Source organism: Macaca nemestrina, chromosome 15 (assembly GCF_043159975.1).
Source record: "Macaca nemestrina isolate mMacNem1 chromosome 15, mMacNem.hap1, whole genome shotgun sequence".
Lineage (NCBI taxonomy): Eukaryota > Metazoa > Chordata > Mammalia > Primates > Cercopithecidae > Macaca > Macaca nemestrina.
Window position 1 is genome coordinate 108,342,332 of NC_092139.1, and position 20,283 is coordinate 108,362,614.

The 20,283-nt window shown below is 51.0% G+C and overlaps 1 protein-coding gene and 1 pseudogene across 1 annotated transcript; one reads left to right on the top strand and one right to left on the bottom strand.

The window, feature by feature from the left end:
• Nucleotides 1-6,055: 6,055 nt before the first annotated feature.
• Nucleotides 6,056-7,067, bottom strand: LOC105464548 (glyceraldehyde-3-phosphate dehydrogenase pseudogene; annotated as a pseudogene).
• Nucleotides 7,068-11,313: 4,246 nt separating this feature from the next.
• On the top strand, nt 11,314-14,901 carry LOC105464399 (melanin concentrating hormone receptor 1). The gene is made up of 2 exons (XM_011712244.3): nt 11,314-11,814; nt 13,019-14,901. The coding sequence occupies exons 1-2, from the start codon at nt 11,526-11,528 to the stop codon at nt 13,996-13,998; spliced, it is 1,269 nt and encodes a 422-aa protein (XP_011710546.2). The 5' UTR covers nt 11,314-11,525; the 3' UTR covers nt 13,999-14,901.
• The last annotated feature ends 5,382 nt before the right edge of the window (nt 14,902-20,283 follow it).

A 20,283-nucleotide genomic window follows, 5' to 3' on the forward strand; every position in this document is an offset into this window, starting at 1 on the left:
CCATTCTCCTGCCTCAGCCTCCCGAGTAGCTGGGACTACAGGCGCCCACCACCTCGCCCGGCTAGTTTTTTGTATTTTTTTTAGTAGACACGGGGTTTCACCGTGTTAGCCAGGATGGTCTCGAACTCCTGACCTCGTGATCCGCCCGTCTCAGCCTCCCAAAGTGCTGGGATTACAGGCTTGAGCCACCGCGCCCGGCTGGCCCCCTCACTTTTTAAAAAATTTTTATTTTTGAGACGGCAACTGAGTCTTGCTCTATTGCCCAGGCTGGAGTGCAGTGGCACAATCTTGGCTCATTGGAACCTCTGCCTCCCGAGTTCAAGAGATTCTTGTGCCTCAGCCGCCAAGAAGCTGGGATTATAGGCGCCAGCCACCATGCCTGGCTAATTTTTGTATTTTTTTTTAAACTTTTTTCTTTTTTTGAGTAGGAGTTTCACTTTTGTTACCCAGGCTGGAGTGCAATGGCACAATCTCGGCTCACGCAACTTCCGCCTCCCAAGTTCAAGTGATTCTCCTGCCTCAGCCTCCTGAGTAGCTAGGATTACAGGCGTGTGCCACCGCACCTGACTAATTTTGTATTTTTAATAGAGACAGGGTTTCTCCATGTTGGTCAGGCTGGTCTCGAACTCCCGACCTCAGGTGGTCCGCCCGCCTCAACCTCCCAAAGTGCTGGGGTTACAGGCGTGAGCCACCGTGCCGGGCTCCCTTGCTTTTTGACTGTTCTTTTTGGGTTCTGCTCACTTCTCCCCTTCCCTCAGCTCCCAGGCCTGGGAATGGCAGTGGCTCTCTGCTATTCACAGCCCCAGCGGGCTGGCCAGCATTCCTTGTTGGTTTCCCTTAGCTATGCCCAAACCCTGGCAAATAGGCCCTTTACTAAACTCTCCTGCATTTCCCCATTTGAGCTTGTTCTGTTTCCTTCCGACAACCAGATGGATCCCATCAATGAGGATACTTTCAACTGCTGCAAGTGTTCTCAACCGATGTGGTTTGGATTTCTGTCCCTGCCCAAATATCATGTCAAATTGTAATCCCCAATGTTGGAGGATTGCACCCCAGCCTGGGCAACAAAAGCAAAACTCCATCTCAAAAAGAAAAGAAAAGAAAAGAAAAGAAAAGAAAAGAAAAGAAAAGAAAAGAAAAAAAGGTATGTGGCACCTTCCCCTTCACTTGTTTCCTCTTGTTCCTGCCGTGTAAGATGACCCTGCTTCCTTTCCACCTTCCAACATGATTTTTAAGTTTCCTGAGACTTCCCCAGCCACACTTCCTGCACAGCCTGCAGAGCCGTGAGCCAATTAAACCTCTTTGCTTTATAAGTTACCCAGTCTCAGGGAGTTCTTTATAGCAGTGTAAGAACCGACTAATACACCAGTGTCATGTCCAGGCACAACAAAGTTCAAAGGGGGCAAAAGAGACAATCTCTGCTTGTATCTTCTTTGCAAGAACAAGGAAATCTTTACCAAATGCCTCTCACCACAACACTCCTCTCCTTTACTGTCACTGGTAAGAATAAATCACGTGCTGCTTTAGCCTCAGGTTCCCAGAAAACGGAGTCTGAGACAAAGGGGATGTGTTGGTATTTTACTGGGAAGTGCGATCCTAGGAACCAGGAAGGAGGGTAGAGGAGCAAAGCAGGGAAGCAGATAGTAAAAAGCAATGATTTCCAGTTGGCCAGGGCTAAAAGTGTTTGATTGCTCTAACCTACGGGACTGCTGGGAAGCTACATGAAATATGCCTCAGGATGGTATGTCCTGGGGGATTTTGGGGAAAGCATCTATCCATGGCTTCCACCCTACACTGGTCAAAGGTTCCTCTAAGGAGCATTAACTCTCCCTGCACTTCTGTTCATGCGAGGGCACTCCGTGGATTCCCAGATTCTAAGATGTAGCAGCCACAGAGAAGACCCAAGACAGAGGGTAAAAGGCACACAGCACTGTGAGGTCACAGCTATATCTGCACTTGTACCTGGACTTGGTCAGGGACTGTGCCAGAGCAGGTCGATGGATGAACTATGAGCTAGGTGTGGTGAAGAGGACCTGAAGAGATGCACACGGGTGTCCAGTAGACATGCTCACCCCGAAAACAGTCACCAGCAAGAGGAATGAGATTACTGTTGATTCACTGGTTTAAAGTAATCATTTGTAGTAGAATGGGTGTTGAGCATGCTACCTGAACTCTTCAAAGAGGATGTCCTTAATGCCCTCTCTAAAAGACCCCTTCACCCCCACTCTCATCACCCTATTCATTTCCTCAGTGACACTTACAACAGTCAGTAATCAGCCTGTGTAGCTGGCATTGTGGATTGCCTTGCTCAGTGTTCACTCCTCCCAACTTCACTCCTAGCATTTAAAGGCCAGAGAGATCACACCCACCCTTCTCTGCTTCCCTTGCTGCTCAGTCTTGGTTTAAACTCCTCTAACCAGGCTCGGTCATTTTGGTAGTGCAGATAATGGCAGGGATGGCCTAACTCCAGAGCCATGATCTTGTAACTACCTAAATCCCTTTGTGATTAAGTTACATGGATTTGTTTGGATTTGAACCCTGAAAAGGACACCTCGTTCACTTATTAGCTTGCTTGTCATTATTTGTCTCTTCCCACTTTAGTTTAAGCTCCCTAATACCAGGCACTTGCTCGTTTTTCTTCACTGTATCCACAGAGCCTAGTACAGTGCCTGGTATGTAGTATATGCTGTGTAATGATTTGTCTGATGGATGGATGAGTGAATGAAGATGGGAGGACTGTGGCATGTGGAAGAGGAGGAGATACTGGACAGTAATGCTCATTTTCCCAAACTGTAAACTTTGGAATGCCCAAGAGCTCAGTCCTCACAACACCTTTATTCACACTTACTCCCTAGGTAAGCTCATCCAGTCTGTTTAAATTTATATCTCTGTGAGCTTTTGAAATTGCTAAACAAAAAATAAAATAAATTTAAAAATTTATTTTATTTTTTTTTTTTTTGAGACGGAGTCTTGCTCTGTCACCCAGGCTGGAGTGCAGTGGCCGGATCTCAGCTCACTGCAAGCTCCTCCTCCCGGGTTCACGCCATTCTCCTGCCTCAGCCTCCCGAGTAGCTGGGACTACAGGCACCCGCCACTTCGCCCGGCTAGTTTTTGTATTTTTCAGTAGAGACGGGGTTTCACCGTATTAGTCAGGATGGTCTCGATCTCCTGACCTCATGATCCGCCCGTCTCGGCCTCCCAAAGTGCTGGGATTACAGGCTTGAGCCACCACGCCCGGCCAAATTTAAAAATTTATATCTTCAGGCACGACTTTTCCCCTGAACTTTTTTTTTTTTTTTTTTTTTTTTTTGAGACGGAGTCTCGCTCTGCTGCCCAGGCTGGAGTGCAGTGGCCGGATCTCAGCTCACTGCAAGCTCCGCCTCCCGGGTTCACGCCATTCTCCTGCCTCAGCCTCCCGAGTAGCTGGGACTACAGGCGCCGCCACCTCGCCTGGCTAGTTTTTTGTATTTTTTAAAGTAGAGACGGGGTTTCACCGTGTCAGCCAGGATGGTCTCGATCTCCTGACCTCGTGATCTGCCCGTCTCGGCCTCCCAAAGTGCTGGGATTACAGGCTTGAGCCACCGCGCCCAGCCGAACTTTTTTTTTTTGAGACAGAGCCTCGCTCTGTCGCCTAGGCTGGAGTGCAATGGCGCAATCTTGGCTCACGGCAACCTCCGTCTCCCAGGTTCAAACGATTCTCCTGACTCAGCCTCTTGAGTGGCTGGGATTACAGGCATGCACCACCACGCCCGGCTAAAACTTCTGACTCTTATATCCAACTACTAACCACCACTTCCCTTAGGAAGTGAATAGGCATCTTAAATGTAGCATGTCTAAAGGAGAACTTTTTTTTTTTTTTTTGAGATGGAGTCTCACTCTGTTGCCCAGGCTGGAGTGCAGTGGTGCGATCTCAGCTCACTGCAAGCTCTGCCTCCCGGGTTCATGCCATTCTCCTGCCTCAGCCCCCTGAGTAGCTGGGACTACAGGCGCTTATCTCCACACCCGGCTAGTTTTTTGTATTTTTTTTAGTAGAGACAAGGTTTCACTGTGTTAGCCAGGATGGTCTCGATCTCCTGACCTAGTGATCCACCCGCCTTGGCCTCCCAAAGTGGTGGGATTACAGGTGTGAGCCACTGTGTCTGGCCTAAAACGGAACTTTTTTGTTGTTGTTGAGACAGAGTCTTGCTCTGTTGCCCAGGCTGGAATGCAGTGGCACCTTTCTGGCTCACTGCAACCTCTGCCTCCTAGAGGTGGTTCTCATGCCTCAGCTACCCAAGAAAGAGGGAGAAGGTCCCAGACTTTCTTCTTTTTTTTTTAAGAGACAGAGTCTCACTCTGTTGCCCAGGCTGGAGTGCAGTGGTGCGATCTCGGCTCACTGCAAGCTCTGCCTCCTGGGTTCATGCCATTCTTCTGCCTCAGCCTCTGGAGTGGCTGGACTACAGGCGCACACTGCTACATCTGGCAAATTTTTTGTATTTTAGTAGACACAGGTTTCACCGTGTTGCCTAGGCTGGTCTGGAATTCCTGAGCTCAGGCAATCCACCCACCTCGGCCTCCAAAATGCTAGGATTACAGGTGTGAGCCACTGTGCCCAGTTGAGAGACATTCTTGAACTTCCTAGGAGGGCCTGGACAAATTGAGCCCCCATTGCCCACAGCAGCAAACTTGGCAACGTACCCTTATCCTGGCTTTTCCTTCTTCCCTGACTCACTCTGTTCCCTGACACCTGCTCCTTAAAATCACATCTAAAATAAACTACTGCACACAAGTCCTTGTTTCAAGCACTGCTTTTAGAGAAAACCAAATTAAGGAAATTAGTACCAGGAGTGACAGTAGAAAGAAGGGGACCTCCCCCACAACTCCATCCAGTTGAGTTTCTGGAATATATCAATTACCAGTCAGACGCCAACAAGGATTCCATTGCTGGTGGTAAATGGGGGGCTCAACAACCCTGGCCTGGTGTGTGCAGTAGCATCACATTGACACTCGTACCTGTGGTTGGTTGAAATGAGGTATAAGTGGAAGAGGAAACATTGAACTATGCAGTAGCTCTAGATGTGAACAGTGTGGAAACTGTGGTCATTATAAGGACTATGGAGTTAGCTGGTTTTTGTTAACTGCTTTGGAAGCCTTGAAGAAAAAATGGCAGACTCTGCGTGCAGTGGCTCACACCTGTAATCTCAGCACTTTGGGAGGCCAAGATGGGCAGATCACTTGAGGCCAGAAGTTCAAGACCAGCCTGGCCAACATGGTGAAACACTGTCTCTACTAAAAATGCAAAAATTAGCTGGGTATCTGGCACGTGCCTGTAATCCCAGCTACTCAGGAGGCTGAGGCACAAAAATCACTTGAGCCTGGGAGGTGGAGGTTGCAGTGAGCTAAGATCGGGCCACTGCTGCACTCCAGCCTGGGTGACAGAGGGAGACTCTGTCTCAAAAAAAAAAAAAAAAAAAAAAAAAAAAAAAAAAAAGAACAGATAAGAGAAAAAAAAAAAAAAAGGCAGAGTCAGATAGCCAACTGTCAATTCAGGACATACAACAAAAGCCAGAAGGCCTTCAAAGCAACAATTGCAGACCCTCATCTTCTGCAGCAATAAGGCAGACATTGCTGAGAATAAGACCCAGATTCTAATTGTAAGAGTTGCAGAGTTGCAAGAAAGATGGAATATGGGCAGCCCTAACGCATCACCAATGCCAAAGTAAAGCCTCTCATAGGAAAGGATTGGAACCCTAATGCCTAGGAGGGGACATCTGGGTGTACTTGAGAACATTGAACCCCCAGATTTCTCTGAACCCCCTGAACATTTCAGGCCAGCAAAAGTAACCCTCTCTTCCTTGCTAGAGGAGAGCAGCCTGCCCTTGTCTGGAAGTCATGCTAGGATTCAACTGACTTGCAAGAGGATATTTATCCTCAGATATGCTCCTTATTTCCTCTCGTTGCTTCTTCTCCTGACTCTTAACAGTCAGAAGTACAGGGGACTTTTTTTTTGGGGGGGCAATGTATAGGGGACTTTATTGATGGCACATGATAAGGTGGGTCTCCGTAGGCCCCACCCGCTTCAGGGGTCTGACATGGAAACTGTGTTGAGGGGAGATGCTCAGTATGGTGGGGGCTGAGTGCAGCAGGGCTCCCCAGCAGCTCAGGGCCCCTCTCTTCCTCTTGTGCTCTCACTGGGATTGGTGGCCTGGGGCTCTTACTCCTTGGAGGTCATGTGGACCATGAGGTTCACCACCCTGTTGCTGTAGCCAAATTCACTGTCATACCAGGAAATGAGCTTGACGAAGTTGTTGTTGAGGGCAATGCCAGGCCCACCATTGAAGGTGGAAGAATGGGTGTCACTGTCAAAGTCAGAGGAGACAACCTGGTGCTCAGTATAGCCCAGGATGCCCTTGAGGAGCCCCCTCAATGCCTGCTTCACCATCATCTTGATGTCACTGTATTTGGCAGGTTTCTCCAGATGGCAGGTCAGGTCCATGACCAACATGGTGGTGGTGGGGACATGGAGGGCCATGCCAGTGAGCTTCCCATTCAGCTTGGGGATGACTTTGCCCACAGGCTTGGCAAGAATGATGTTCTAGAGAGCACTGCAGCCATCACACTACAATTTCCCAGAGGTACCATCGGGAGTCTTCTAGGTGTCAGTGAAGGCATGAACGGCGGTCATGAGTCCTTCCACGGTGCCAAAGTTGTCATGGATGACCTTGGCCAGGGGGGGTTAAGCAACTGGTGGTGCAGGAGGCATTGCTGATAATCTTGAGGCTGTCTCCATACTTCTCATGGTTCATGCCCATCACAAACATGGGGGCATCAGAAGGGGCAGAGATGGTGACTCTTTTGGCTCCCCCATCTAAGCAAGTCCCAGCCTTCTCCATGGTAGTGAAGATGCTGGTGAGTCCGTAACATAATCAGCACCAGCATCATCCCCTTTGATTTTGGTGGGATCTCATTCCTGGAAGATGGTGATGGGATTTCCATTGGTGACAAGCTTCCCGTTTTCAGCCTGATGGTGCTGTGGAACTTGCCATGGATGGAATCATACTCAAATATGATTTGAAAAAAAAAGGAGTCATTGATGGCAACAATATCCATTTTGCTAGAGTTAAAAGCAGCCCTGGTGACCAGGCACCCAATATGTCCAAATCTGTTTACTCCAGCCTTCACTTTTACCTTGGTGCCTCAGGGACACAATTGGCACTGCATGAGAACATGCAGCTGTCAGTCGAACAGAAGGAGCAGAGAGCCTGTCATTGCTTCAGACTCAATAACTGGGGTCAGATCTCAGTGTTGTAGCTTGGGATGGGAAATACAGCTTCTGCTTTTGGATAAAATAGTCCAACCATGAGGACCAGGACCAGCTAATAAGGACTGGGAGAAATAAAGGGACTATGTGTGGGAGTGGATTTTTGTTTTTGTTTTTGTTTTTGTTTTTGTTTTGAGACAGGGCCTTGCTTTGTCACCCATGCTGAAGTGCCATGGTGCAAACACTTCTCTCTACAGCCTCAATCTCCTGGGTTCAAGCAATCCTCCTGCCTCAGACTCCCAAGTAGCTGGAACTATAGTCGCACGCCACTATGCCTGGCTAATTTTTAATTTTTTGTAGAGAGGGCCTCGCTGTGTTGCCCAGACTGGTCTTGAACTCCTAGGCTCAAGTGATTCTCTGGCCTCCACCTCCCACAGTGCTGGGTTACAGGTGAGAGCCACCCCACCCGGCCAGAAGTGGATCTTGAGGGTGCTAGACCATGATGCAAATATAAGGTTGAAAGGAGATAGTTTTGGCCAGACGTGGTGGCTTATGCTTGTAATACCAGCACCTCAAGAGGCCGAGGCAGTAGGATCCCTTGAGCTCAGGAGTTCAAGACCAGCTTGGGCAACATAGCGACACCTCATCTCTACAAAAAATTTTAAAAAACAAAATTAGTTGGGCGTCATGGCTTGTGCCTATAGTACCAGCTACTAGGGAGGCTGAGGTAGGAGGATCACTTGAACCAGGGAGTCAGAAGTTGCAGTGAGCTGAAATCTCACCACTGCACTCCAGCCTGGATGACAGAGTGAGCCCCTGTCTCAAATAAAGTGAGTAGGCGAGGTATGGTGGCTCACGCCTGTAATACCAGTATTTTGGGAGGCTGAGGCGGGTGGATCACTGGAGGCCAGGAGTTTAAGACCAGCCTAGGCAACATAGTGAGACTCTATTTCTAGTAAAATTAGCTGGGCATGGTGCAACATGCTTGTAATCCCAGCTACTCTGGAGGCTGAAGCCAGAGAATCACTTGAACCAGGAGGTGGAGGTTGCAGTGAGCTGAGATCACACCACTGCACTCCAGCCTGGGTGACAGAGCCAGACTCTGTCTCGAATCAAAAAAAAAATAAATTAATAAATTAATTTAAAAAGAAAGGAGATAGTTTATTGACAGGGGAGCACTCTTCTGTAATGCAGGATGTAGCTGGAGCCAGTTCTAACATGCTTCTGGGATAGCTGCACGAAATGGTCTATGATAATAAGGTGGGGATGCTGGGATGGCCATTGCAGAGTTTTGGGATTTTTTGTGCAGGATAAAATATACATAAAATTTGCCTCTTCACTTTATATATTGTGGTACAATATACATAACATAAAATTTACCATTTTAACCACTTTTAAGTGTCCAGTTTAGCGGCATTAAGTACTTTCACCATGTTGTGCAGACTGTTCATTTCTAGAACTTTTTTTTTTTTAAAGACGGATTTTCTCTATTGTTGCCCAGGCTGGAGTGCAACGGCGCGATCTCGGCTCACTGCAACCTCCGCCTCCTGGGTTCAAGCGATTCTCCTGCCTCAGCCTCATGAGTAGCTGGGACTATAGGTGCGTGCCACCATGTCTGGCTAATTTTTGTATCTTTAGTAGAGACGGGGATTCACCATGCCAGCCAGGCTTGTTTCGAACTCCTGACCTCAGGTGATCCGCCTGCCTCGGCCTCTCAAAGTGCTGGGATTGTAGGCACAAGCCACCACACCTGGCCAGCTATACACTTTTCAACAACAAGATCTCATGACCACTCTCTCATTATCACAAAAACAGCAAGGGAGAAATCTGCTCCCAAGATCCAATCACCTCCCGCCAAACACGCTTCCTCACTTCCTTCAGGACTTTTCTGGAAGTACTTCTCAGTGAGGCCTTCCTTGACCGCAAAGAGCTTCTTTTTTTTTTTTTTTTTTCCTGAGACAGAGTCTTGTTCTGTCACCCAGGCTGGAGTACAATGGCACAATCTCAGCTCACTGCAACCTCTGCCTCCTGGGTTCAAGCAGTTCTCATGCCTCAGCCTCCCAAGTAGCTGGGATTACAGGTGCCTGCCACCACGCCTGGCTAATTTGTGTATATTTAGTAGAGACAGGGTTTCACCATGTTGGCCAGGCTGGTCTCGAACTCCTGACCTCAGTCAATCCTCCCGTCTCAGCCTCCCAAAGTGCTGGGATTACAGGCATGAGCCACTACACCTGGCCCAGACTGATCAAAACATGTCTGATCATGTCTTTTCTCAACTGAAAACCCCCTGGTGACTCCCGTTTCCCCTAAAGGAAAAGCCAAAGTGCTTACACTGGCTGGCAAGCCTGGCAGAATCTTCCCTGCCTGCTCCTTCCTCTCTGATGTCAGCTCCTGCTAATCTCTACTATAGCCACAGTGCTCTCCAGAGTCACCCTGCAGACTCCTGCCACGGGGCCTCTGCACTGGCAATTTCCATGGCCGGGAATGCTGGTCCTCCAGAATATTTCTAAGCATGCTTCCTCACTTCCTTCAGGACTTTTCTCAGAGAGGCCTTCCTTGATGATCAATCCTCTACCAGAGTAACCACTACCTCTCCTGGTATTCGCAGGCCCGCTCACTCTGCTTTAAGTTTTTTACAGCAATTGCCAATATCATAAGTTATCTTTATGTGAAGTATATTTTCTTTTTCCTGAGACAGGGTCTTTCTGTGTCACCCAGGCTGGAGTGCAGTGGCCCAATTTCAGCTCACTGCAATCTCTGCCTCCTGGTTTCAAGCGATTCTCCTGCTTCAGCTGCTTAAGTAGCTGTAATTACAGGCACCTGCCACCATGCTTGGCTAATTTTTGTAGAGACAGAGTTTCACAATGTTGTCCAGGCTGGTCTTGAACTCCTGAGCTCAAGCAATCCGCCTGCCTTGGCCTCACAAAGTGCTGGGATCACAGGTGGAGTCACTGCACCTGGCCCGATGCTGTTCTCCAGAGTCACCCTGCACGCTCCTGCCACACAGCCTTTGCATTGGCGATTTCCACAGCCAGGAATACTGGTCCTCTAGAATATTTCTAAGCATAGTTCCTGACTTCCTTCAGGACTTTTCTGGAATTGCTTCTCAGTGAGGCCTTCCTTGATGATCAATCCTGTATAAAATAGCAACCTCCATCTCCGCTGGTATTCAGGGGCCGGCTCACCCTGCTTTAAGTTTTTCATAGTAATCGCCAATATCATGAATCGTCTTTGAGGGATTTTTCTGTCTCCCCCCAACTTGAACGCAATCTTCATGAGGACAGGGACTTTATCACCCACCCCCCGTTTTTTTTTCACTGCAAAACCTAGAACAGTGCTTGGCGGGTAGTAAGGACTCAATAAATGTTTGTTGGATGAATCCAATAAGTAAACAAGACAGAGGACACATGTAGGGATCCGTCTGTGAACCCTGAGCCCCTGGCTCCTGAGTCCGGCAGTGGGTGCAGTGGCGGCTCCTGTCTGTGAGGGCCCCAGAGGCCGGCAACAGGATGCCTCCTTGGAAAATTCACTCAACGGCTTTGCCGCCGAGGCTGTTCCTCTGGGATGATCTCTTTGGGGGATCATGCTTGGATATTTGTCTCAAAGAGTCCCAGGCCAAACCTCAGGGGCCTCAGAGCATTTAGAAAATTAACACCTCTGCGAGCCTGGTCCAGACAGATCCCGTGCAGATGGGAGTTTGTCCCCTTCCGGCCCCCGAGGTCCTGGCTATGGCCAGCATGGAGTGACCTGCGTGACCTCTGAGTGCCAGGCAAAGGTTCAGCAGCCAACTCCTCAACTACTTCTGCAGGACGCTGGCAGCATAGCCAGCGAGATGGTCGGAAGCCGTCAGGGCACAGAGAAGGGGCCGAGGGTGCCCTGAGTGTGCGTGGGGGGCAGCCCTGCTGCAGTCCAAGCCTTTGATTCCCAAGCTCTGTGCAGTTCCCCCCGGACCCTGCCATGTGGCCCAGCCACCCATACCTGGGATAGGGGCTAAGCCAAGCTACTGTCTCCTCCACAGGGAGGCAGCCTGTTTGCTCTGTCCGTTTGCCTTTGCAGAGACCTCGATCCTCATGCAAGACAAGCAGCAGCCCCTGTAAGCACACGAGACAATCCCAAGTGTCAGTGGGAAGGAGATCCCTTTCCTGATGGGGCTGCCTCTGCCCAGTCCCTCCCAGCTTCCCCAGGGCCCTGGGGCTCTGCAGGCATTCAGAAGTGGAAGCCAGCCACAGCCCGGGACTGAAGAGGTTAATGTGCAGCTGCCTCCGAATGTTAATGTGTCTAGGTGATGTCAGTGAGAGCCGCGAAGGAGGGAGTAGGGAGGGCAGTTGGGCTTGGAGGCGGCAACGGCTGCCAGGCTGCCGAGGAAGACCCCCTTCCCGACTGCGGGGCTTGCGCTCCTGGACAAGGTGGCAGGCGCTGGAGGCTGCCGCAGCCTGCGTGGGTGGAGGGGAGCTCAGCTTGGTTGTGGGAGCCGGCGACCAGCACTGGCTGGATGGACCTGGAAGCCTCGCTGCTGCCCACTGGTCCCAACACCAGCAACACCTCTGATGGCCCCGATAACCTCACCTCGGCAGGTGAGTTGACTGGGAGTCCTCCCTCCTCTGGGCTGTGGGTGGAAAATGGGAAGGTTTCACCCCTGAGCCAAACTGCTTGGGAAACTTTATCACAGTTCTTGGGGACAAGATCTGTGGTCTACTTTGCTCAGAGGGGCAGGGGAGAAGGGGGCAAGGGTCCGCAGGGGCAGACGGGTAGGAGCAGAGCAGGGGACGAAGGCATGTTCAGAATGGCAAGGAAGTGGGGCCAGCCGCGAGGCAGCAGGGGAAGGCTCGCGGCTGGGTTCCAAAGAGGCTTGGCAGAAAAAATTCCAGGCTGGAAAAGCAAGCGAGAGAAGCTGGAGGGTGGTATGTGGGAGACAGCTGGGGGCTCACTCCTGCACTGTTAGCCTCAGCCTTTTACTCGCACTTGGGTGATGAGGTCTGAGACATCCTCACTGCCACCTGGGAGAGGCCCTGGGAAGGGAAGACTTCACGGAGCCATGAGGGGATTAACTTTTCTGGTGAATTAAGCTTCCTGATATTTCCAGAGCTGCGGTGCCCTGGGATTCCAGCTTTGAAGGAGAAGGGAAGGAAGGAAAAGAGGAAAGGCTTATGTGGATAATTTTTTCAGGCTGCTGAGCTGCAACACACAGCTTCTGTCTCTGCTTCACTCAAGAAGCCCAGGCTCAGAAGATACCAAGCAAGGAAATCCCTGCTAGGAAGACTGGGGTAGGGAGGGCTGCTGACTTGACCAGGGCACAGCCGGCAAAAGCCTCTACAAGACAGTCGCTCAGAGATGTCCAAGAATCAGTACACCGTTTCCAACCAGAGAGCTCCAAAATGAAGCACTCAGGGCTACACATAGGAAAAGCATGTGCACACACACATACACACACACTTACTTTTTTGTCCTTCTGGCTATTTTGATGAGGTTTCCTGGTGAAGCCCGGGGCGCACAGAGTAATCTCTGCAGACAGCTGTGGTTCTTGCCTCTGGTGCCTGCAGGAGGCAGGCTTCTTGTGTCCTTGCAAGACGGGTGGCTCAGGGGACTCTGGTAGGATTCACCAGGAAATCCATGGAGGAGGGAAAAGGGACAAGATTAGCAACGGTGAAGGGAGGGAGAATGGTGGGAGAGGATTCCAGATGAACGGTGGGTCGCTGGAGGCTGAGCATGCCAGCAGGATGTCAGTTCTCAGAGCAGAGCCCATGTCAAACGGCCAACGCTTGCTCCTTCTGTCCCCAGGATCACCTCCTCGCTCAGGGAGCGTCTCCTACATCAACATCATCATGCCTTCGGTGTTCGGCACCATCTGCCTCCTGGGCATCATCGGGAACTCCATGGTCATCTTCGCGGTCGTGAAGAAGTCCAAGCTGCACTGGTGCAACAATGTCCCCGACATCTTCATCATCAACCTCTCGGTGGTGGATCTCCTCTTTCTCCTGGGCATGCCCTTCATGATCCACCAGCTCATGGGCAATGGGGTGTGGCACTTTGGGGAGACCATGTGCACCCTCATCACGGCCATGGATGCCAATAGTCAGTTCACCAGCACCTACATCCTGACCGCCATGGCCATTGACCGCTACCTGGCCACCGTCCACCCCATCTCTTCCACAAAGTTCCGGAAGCCCTCTGTGGCCACCCTGGTGATCTGCCTCCTGTGGGCCCTCTCCTTCATCAGCATCACCCCCGTGTGGTTGTATGCCAGACTCATCCCCTTCCCAGGAGGTGCAGTGGGCTGCGGCATCCGCTTGCCCAACCCGGACACTGACCTTTACTGGTTCACCCTGTACCAGTTTTTCCTGGCCTTTGCCCTGCCCTTCGTGGTCATCACGGCCGCATACGTGAGGATCCTGCAGCGCATGACGTCCTCAGTGGCCCCTGCCTCCCAGCGCAGCATCCGGCTGCGGACAAAGAGGGTGACCCGCACAGCCATCGCCATCTGCCTGGTCTTCTTTGTGTGCTGGGCACCCTACTATGTGCTACAGCTGACCCAGTTGTCCATCAGCCGCCCGACCCTCACCTTTGTCTACCTGTACAATGCGGCCATCAGCTTGGGCTACGCCAACAGCTGCCTCAACCCCTTTGTGTACATTGTGCTCTGCGAGACGTTCCGCAAACGCTTGGTCCTTTCGGTGAAGCCTGCAGCCCAGGGGCAGCTTCGCGCTGTCAGCAACGCTCAGACGGCTGACGAGGAGAGGACAGAAAGCAAAGGTACCTGACACTTCCCCTGCCACCCTGGACACCTCCAAGTCAGAACACCACAGCAAGCCGTGGGGAGAGATGCCGAGAGAAACCCAAGACTGCTCTGGGGGAATGCAGGAAGATTAGGTAGTGAGGGGTCGTTGCAATGAAATAAATACGTTCCATGGGGCCCACACATTGCTGGGGAGGCCTGGAGTCAGGTTTGGGGGTTTCAGACCTCAGAAATCCCCTTGGGGGAGCAGGATTAGACCTTTGGATAGAACAGAAGCTGAGCAAGAGAAGATGTTGGTTTGGATCATCGGTTGCCCTATATCTGCGAGCTCTCAAATGTCTTCTTCTCAAGGCAAGAGGTGGAAGGCTACTGACTCGGTTTGTTTCAAGTCAGGCAGGGCTGGAGTGTGAGCAGCCAGGGACATGTTGCACAAGGCCTGAGAGACGGGAAAGGGCCCGATAGCTCTTTCCCCGCTCTCACTGGTGTGATGGAAGGTGGCCTTTCTCCCAAGCTGGTGGATAATGAAAAATGAAGCATCCCATCTCTCGGCATTCCAGCATTCTGTCAATTTCCCTTTTGCTCTAGAGGATGCATGTTTATTTGAGGGGATGTGGCACTGAGCCCACAGGAGTAAAAGCCCAGTTTCCTAGGAGGTCTGCTTACTAAGAATGACAGGGAGATCTGGGGTGGGTGTGGTTGGGGGTCTTAAAACTAATAAAAGTTGGCGGCGGGGGGCTTTTGCAGCTTTGGTGACATTCTCTCCACGGGGCACATTTGCTCAGTCGCTAATCCAGCGTGAGTGTCCGTGTGTTCTGCATGTGCAGGGGCCATTCTAGTGCCCGGTGTGTTGGCATCATCTTTTTGCTCTAGCCCTTCCTCTCCAAAATAAAAACAAATAAAGGAAAATCTCCACCCACATCACTCTGTTCTTGTGGACTTGGGGGTGGGTGTGGGGTCGGGGGGAAGGTGGGTAGCAGAAAAGAGAAGGGTCACTTCATTGTGGAATTTAGACCTTGGTTCGCACTGCATTTTTAGGACGCACGAAGCAGGGATCTGTGTTTCTGAACCCACAGGGAGGATTCAGTGGCATGAATGGAATTACCGGGGATTCATTCGATTGCAGTTCCACTGCTAGGCTTGTTCTTGGGACTCAGCTTCCTGTCTTCTGCACAAAATCCCCTGGACTTTGTTGTCACCAGTGCTGGCCCCTCAGACCCCAAGTCCCAACCCCCACTTCCCCCCAACCCCCACCCCCGCTGAGTCACCAGCCGCAGAACCAGCTCTTAGGGCAGCTGAAGCCTGTCTGCTTTCTACAGCCGAGATCTGGTGTGGGCACCTTGAACAGAAGATTACAGCCGGGGCCGCTGGGAGGCAGCCGCGACTGCTGCTTGGCTGCTGCTTCTTGACGTCTTCACTGAGAGGGGACTGGGAGCTGTCAGTGCAGTGCTCAGCAGACCTTACTGAGATAGCAGGAGAAAGCTACAAGCATCCTTAAAGCAGGGGCACCAGCACAGCCTGTTCCTCTTCAAAGTTGCAGCAGGGGAGCCTCTTTTTTTTTTTTTTTTTTTTTTTCTTGAGACGGAGTCTCGCTCTGTCACCCAGGCTGGAGTGCAGTGGCCAGATCTCAGCTCACTGCAAGCTCCGCCTCCCGGGTTCACGCCATTCTCCTGCCTCAGCCTCCCGAGTAGCTGGGACTACAGGCGCCCGCCACCTCGCCCGGCTAGTTTTTTGTATTTTTTAGTAGAGACGGGGTTTCACCGTGTTAACCAGGATGGTCTCGATCTCCCGACCTCGTGATCCGCCCGTCTCGGCCTCCCAAAGTGCTGGGATTACAGGCTTGAGCCACCGCGCCCGGCCTGGGAGCCTCTTTAGAAAACTTCTGGGCAGCTTCCTTGGGTCCTGGGGACTTTTTTTTTTTTTTTTTTTTTTGTGACACAGGGCCTTGCCATGTTGCCCAGACTGGTCTCAAACTCCTGGGCTCAAGCAGTCCTCCCACCTTGGCCTCCTGAAAGTTGGGATTATAGGCTTGAGCTGCCACATCCAGCCCCTGGGGAGCTCTTTATCCCCATCATTAGTATTTCCTGGCCTGTGTTCCTCTCAGCCGAGCACCTGCGGGGTAAAGAAGCCGATGGTTATTTTCCTTACTCACTAACAGTAGGGTCTCCAGCTGCCACCGGTAACTTGAAATCTCTTTTAGACACACAATAAAAGAAAGAAGATTCTGGCCAGGCACGATGGCTCACACCTGTAATCCCAGCACTTTGGGATGCCGAGGTGGGCGGATCACTTGAGGTCAGGAGTTCGAGACCAGCCTGGCCAACATGGTGAAACCCTGTCTCTACTAAAAATACAAAAATTAGCTGGGCGTGGTGGGCGCCTGTCATCCCAGCTACGTGGGAGGCTGAGGCAGGAGAATCACTTGAACCCGGGAGGCAGAGGTTGCAGTGAGCCGAGAGTGCACCATTGCCCTCCAGCCTGGGTAACAAGAGCGAAAACTCCATCTCAAAAAAAAAAAAAAAGGAAAGAAAAGAAAAAAGGATTCTGGGGCCGGGCGCGGTGGCTCAAGCCTGTAATCCCAGCACTTTGGGAGGCCGAGATGGGCGGATTACGAGGTCAGGAGATCGAGACCATCCTGGCGAACACGGTGAAACCCCGTCTCTACTAAAAAAACACAAAAAATGAGCCCGGCGTGGTGGCGGGCGCCTGTAGTCCCAGCTACTCGGGAGGCTGAGGCAGGAGAATGGCGTGAACCCGGGAAGCGGAGCTTGCAGTGAGCTGAGATCCGTCCACTGCACTCTAGCCTGGGCGACAGAGCGAGACTCCGTCTCAAAAAAAAAAAAAAAAAAAGAAAAAAAAAAAAGAAAAAAGGATTCTTAGGGAAGCCTTGAGGCAAATCCAAGAAGCCCCAACTCCTAGCCACAAACGTGATAAAAGGAGGTCTTCCTACATCAGGGTTATCTACTGGAAGGCTTTCCTGGGTGTCCATCAGCCCCAGCCCCTGCCTGCTCGTCACTCCCTCTCACCTTCCAGCACTCCAAGGAGGAATCTCAGAGAGGAAACAAGGGAGACGGCCTCTCCCAGAGAATGCTCATCACCAGATCAACAGCTCACAGTGGCTGGGTGGGCACACGCCCAGCGAAAGCCCCAGCAGCTCCCAGGGAAGGGGGCATCCTGTCCTTCAGCTCTTAACCCCACGCTGAAACAACTAAAATGGAAGCAGAGTGGGTGGAGTCATGAAAGTGGGTGGATAGCAATGTAAACCTCGCAGAGGGGAGAGGCGGAGGAGAGAGATGAGTTAGGGAGAACAGGCGGTCGAGGGGAGAAGTGGGGCAGGGAGGCTTGAAGGGTGGGGGATTACGATGGGAGCTGCCACCAGCACACCTCTCCCCAGCCTGATCCCGCAGTAATCTGGACACACTCGCGATGTGGATGAGGGTAAGACCAGGCAGAGGTGAGCGCTGGGCGCTGGGTTGGCATTTTCCTGACATCACTGGTGGGAATGGTGGACTGAGTGCAGGGCTGGGATCTGAGGCATGAGGGGAACTTTCTTTTCCTCTTCCTTAAGCCTAGGGATGTGGCCAGAACCTTGGAGAGCCGTGGGGGCCACTGTGAGCTGCAGACAGAGTCCAAGAAGGGGGTGAAGGCCCTGCGGTCCATCTCTTTGCTCCTTTCCCCCTTCCCACATTTAACAGTTTCTCCCACGGGGGCCCCATCAGGTCATCTCCTCAAACCCGGCCAGTGCTTCATCCACTGCTGCCTTATCTTTTCCCCAGAAAATACTTCCTCTCCAACTGTGAGGATTATGCTCCGAAACTGCCCCCCAGCACCCGGCAGAATTTCACAGCTGAGAGACGTTGACCTCAAAATTTAGGTTGCAAGTGAGTCCGCAGAACCACTTCCGCACATTGCTGTTCACAAGAGAAGCAAGCAGAGCACCAAACACGGCGACTGGCATTGGGTTTGTGTTTGTTTGTTCCTTTCTGAATCATCAGTTTTCATTTAATTAATTAACTTATTTTTATTTATCTATTTATTTTGAGACAAGGTGGGGCTCTGTTGCCCAGGCTGGAGTACAGTGGTACGATCTCAGCTTACTGCAGCCTTGACCTCCTGAACTCAAGCAATCCTTCCCCCACTTCGGCCTTCCGAGTAGCTGGGGCTACAGGAGCATGTCACCATGCCCAGCTATTTTTTGTTTTGTTTTGGTGGAGACGGAGTTCCACCATGTTGCCCAGGCTGGTCTTGAACTCCTGGGCTCAAGTGATCTGCCTGTCAGGCCTCTGAGCCCAAGCCAAGTCATTGCATCCCCTGGTACTTGCACGTATACGCCCAGATGGTCTGAAGTAACTGAAGAATCACAAAAGAAGTGCAAATGCCCTGCCTCACCTTAACTGATGACATTCCACCACAAAAGAAGTGAAAATGGCCAGTCCTTGCCTTAAGCGATGATATTATCTTGTGAAATTCCTTTTCCTGGCTCATCCTGGCTCAAAAAGCTCCCCCACTGAGCACCTTGTGACCCCCACTCCTGCCCGCCAGAGAACAACCCCCCTTTGACTGTAATTTTCCTTTACCTACCCAAATCCTATAAAACGATCCCGCCCTTATCTCCCTTCGCTGACTCTCTTTTCAGACTCAGCCTGCCTGCACCCAGGTGAAATAAACAGCCATGTTGCTCACACAAAGCCTGTTTGGTGGTCTCTTCACATGGATGCGCATGACACTGCCCACCTCAGACTCCCAAAGGGCTGGGATTACAGGTGTGACCTACTGTACCTGGCCTTATTTATTTATTTATTTATTTATTTATTTATTTATTTTTGAGACAGAGTCTCACTCTGACACCCACGCTGGAGTGCAGTGGTGCGATTTCGCCTCACTGCAATCTCCGCCTCCAGGGTTCAAGTGATTCTCTTGCCTCAGCCTCCTGAGTAGCTGGGACTACAGGCATGCGACACCACGCCCAGCTAATTTTTGTATTTTTAGTAGATACAGGGTTTCACCATGTTGGCCAGGCTGGTCTCAAACTCCTGACCTCAGGTGATCCGCCCACCTCGGCATTCCAAAGTGCTGGGATTACAGGCAAGAGCCACCACGCCTAGCCTCTTTTTTATTGTAAAATACACATAACATAAAATTTACTCTTTTAATAATTTCAAGTGGGCCGGGCGCGGTGGCTCAAGCCTGTAATCCCAGCACTTTGGGAGGCCGAGGTGGGCGGATCACAAGGTCAGGAGATCGAGACCACAGTGAAACCCCGTCTCTACTAAAAATACAAAAAATTAGCCGGGCGCGGTGGCGGGCGCCTGTAGTCCCAGCTACTCAGGAGGCTGAGGCAGGAGAATGGCGTGAACCCAGGAGGCGGAGCTTGCAGTGAGCCGAGATCGCGCCACTGCACTCCAGCCTGGGCAACAGCGTGAGACTCCGTCTCAAAAAAAAAAATAATAATAATAATAATTTCAAGTGTAGAATGCAGTGGCATGAAATACATTCACATTATTGTGCAGCCCTCACCACCATCTATCTCCAGAAATTTTCCATCTTCCCAAACTGAAACTCCATACCAATTAAACACCAATTATTCCTCCGTCCCCATAACTCCTGACAACCACCGGATTACGTTCTGTCTCTGTGGATTTGACTGCTCTAGGAACCTCGTATAAGTAGAATCACACATATTTTGTTCTTGCGTTGAGGGAAGAGTGAGACCCTCTATATTGTTTTATGTTGTTTTATACTCAGAAAAGAAAAGAGAAGCGAAACTAAAGGCAGGTAGCCCAGCACCCAGGAACCAGACCCGAAACCAGGCCTGGGCGCCTGCCTGACCTAAGCATGGTAGTTAAAATTCGACCCCTGACCTAGCAACTGTTGTTATGTACAGATTCCAGACATTGTATGGAAGGACACTGTGAAACCTCCCATTCTATTCTGTTTCACTCTGACCACCGGTGCTTGCAGGCCCTGTCAGGTAACCCCTGGCTCGCTCAATCAATCACGACCCTCTCACGCGGACCCCCTTAGAGTTGTGAGCCCTTGAAAGGGACAGAAGTTGAGTCAGCGGACCCCCTTAGAGTTGTGAGCCCTTGAAAGGGACAGAAGTTGAGCACCTGATGAGCTCGGATTTTAAGACGCTAGCCTACTGATGCTCCCAGCTGATTAAAGCCACTCCCTTCACTATCTCAATGTCTGAGGGGTTTTGTCCTGCTACATCATGACTGGCTTATTTCACTTAGCATAATGCCCTCAAGGTTCATCCACGTTGTCATATGTGTCAGAATCGTCCTCCTTTTAAAGGATGAATGATATTGCA

Coding starts and splice junctions, on each gene's coding strand:
- LOC105464399 (XM_011712244.3), top strand. CDS start 11,526: ATGTCAGTGAGAGCCGCGAAGGAGGGAGTAGGGAGGGCAGTTGGGCTT. Junction 11,815..13,018: donor CGATAACCTCACCTCGGCAG/GTGAGTTGACTG, acceptor TTCTGTCCCCAG/GATCACCTCCTCGCTCAGGG.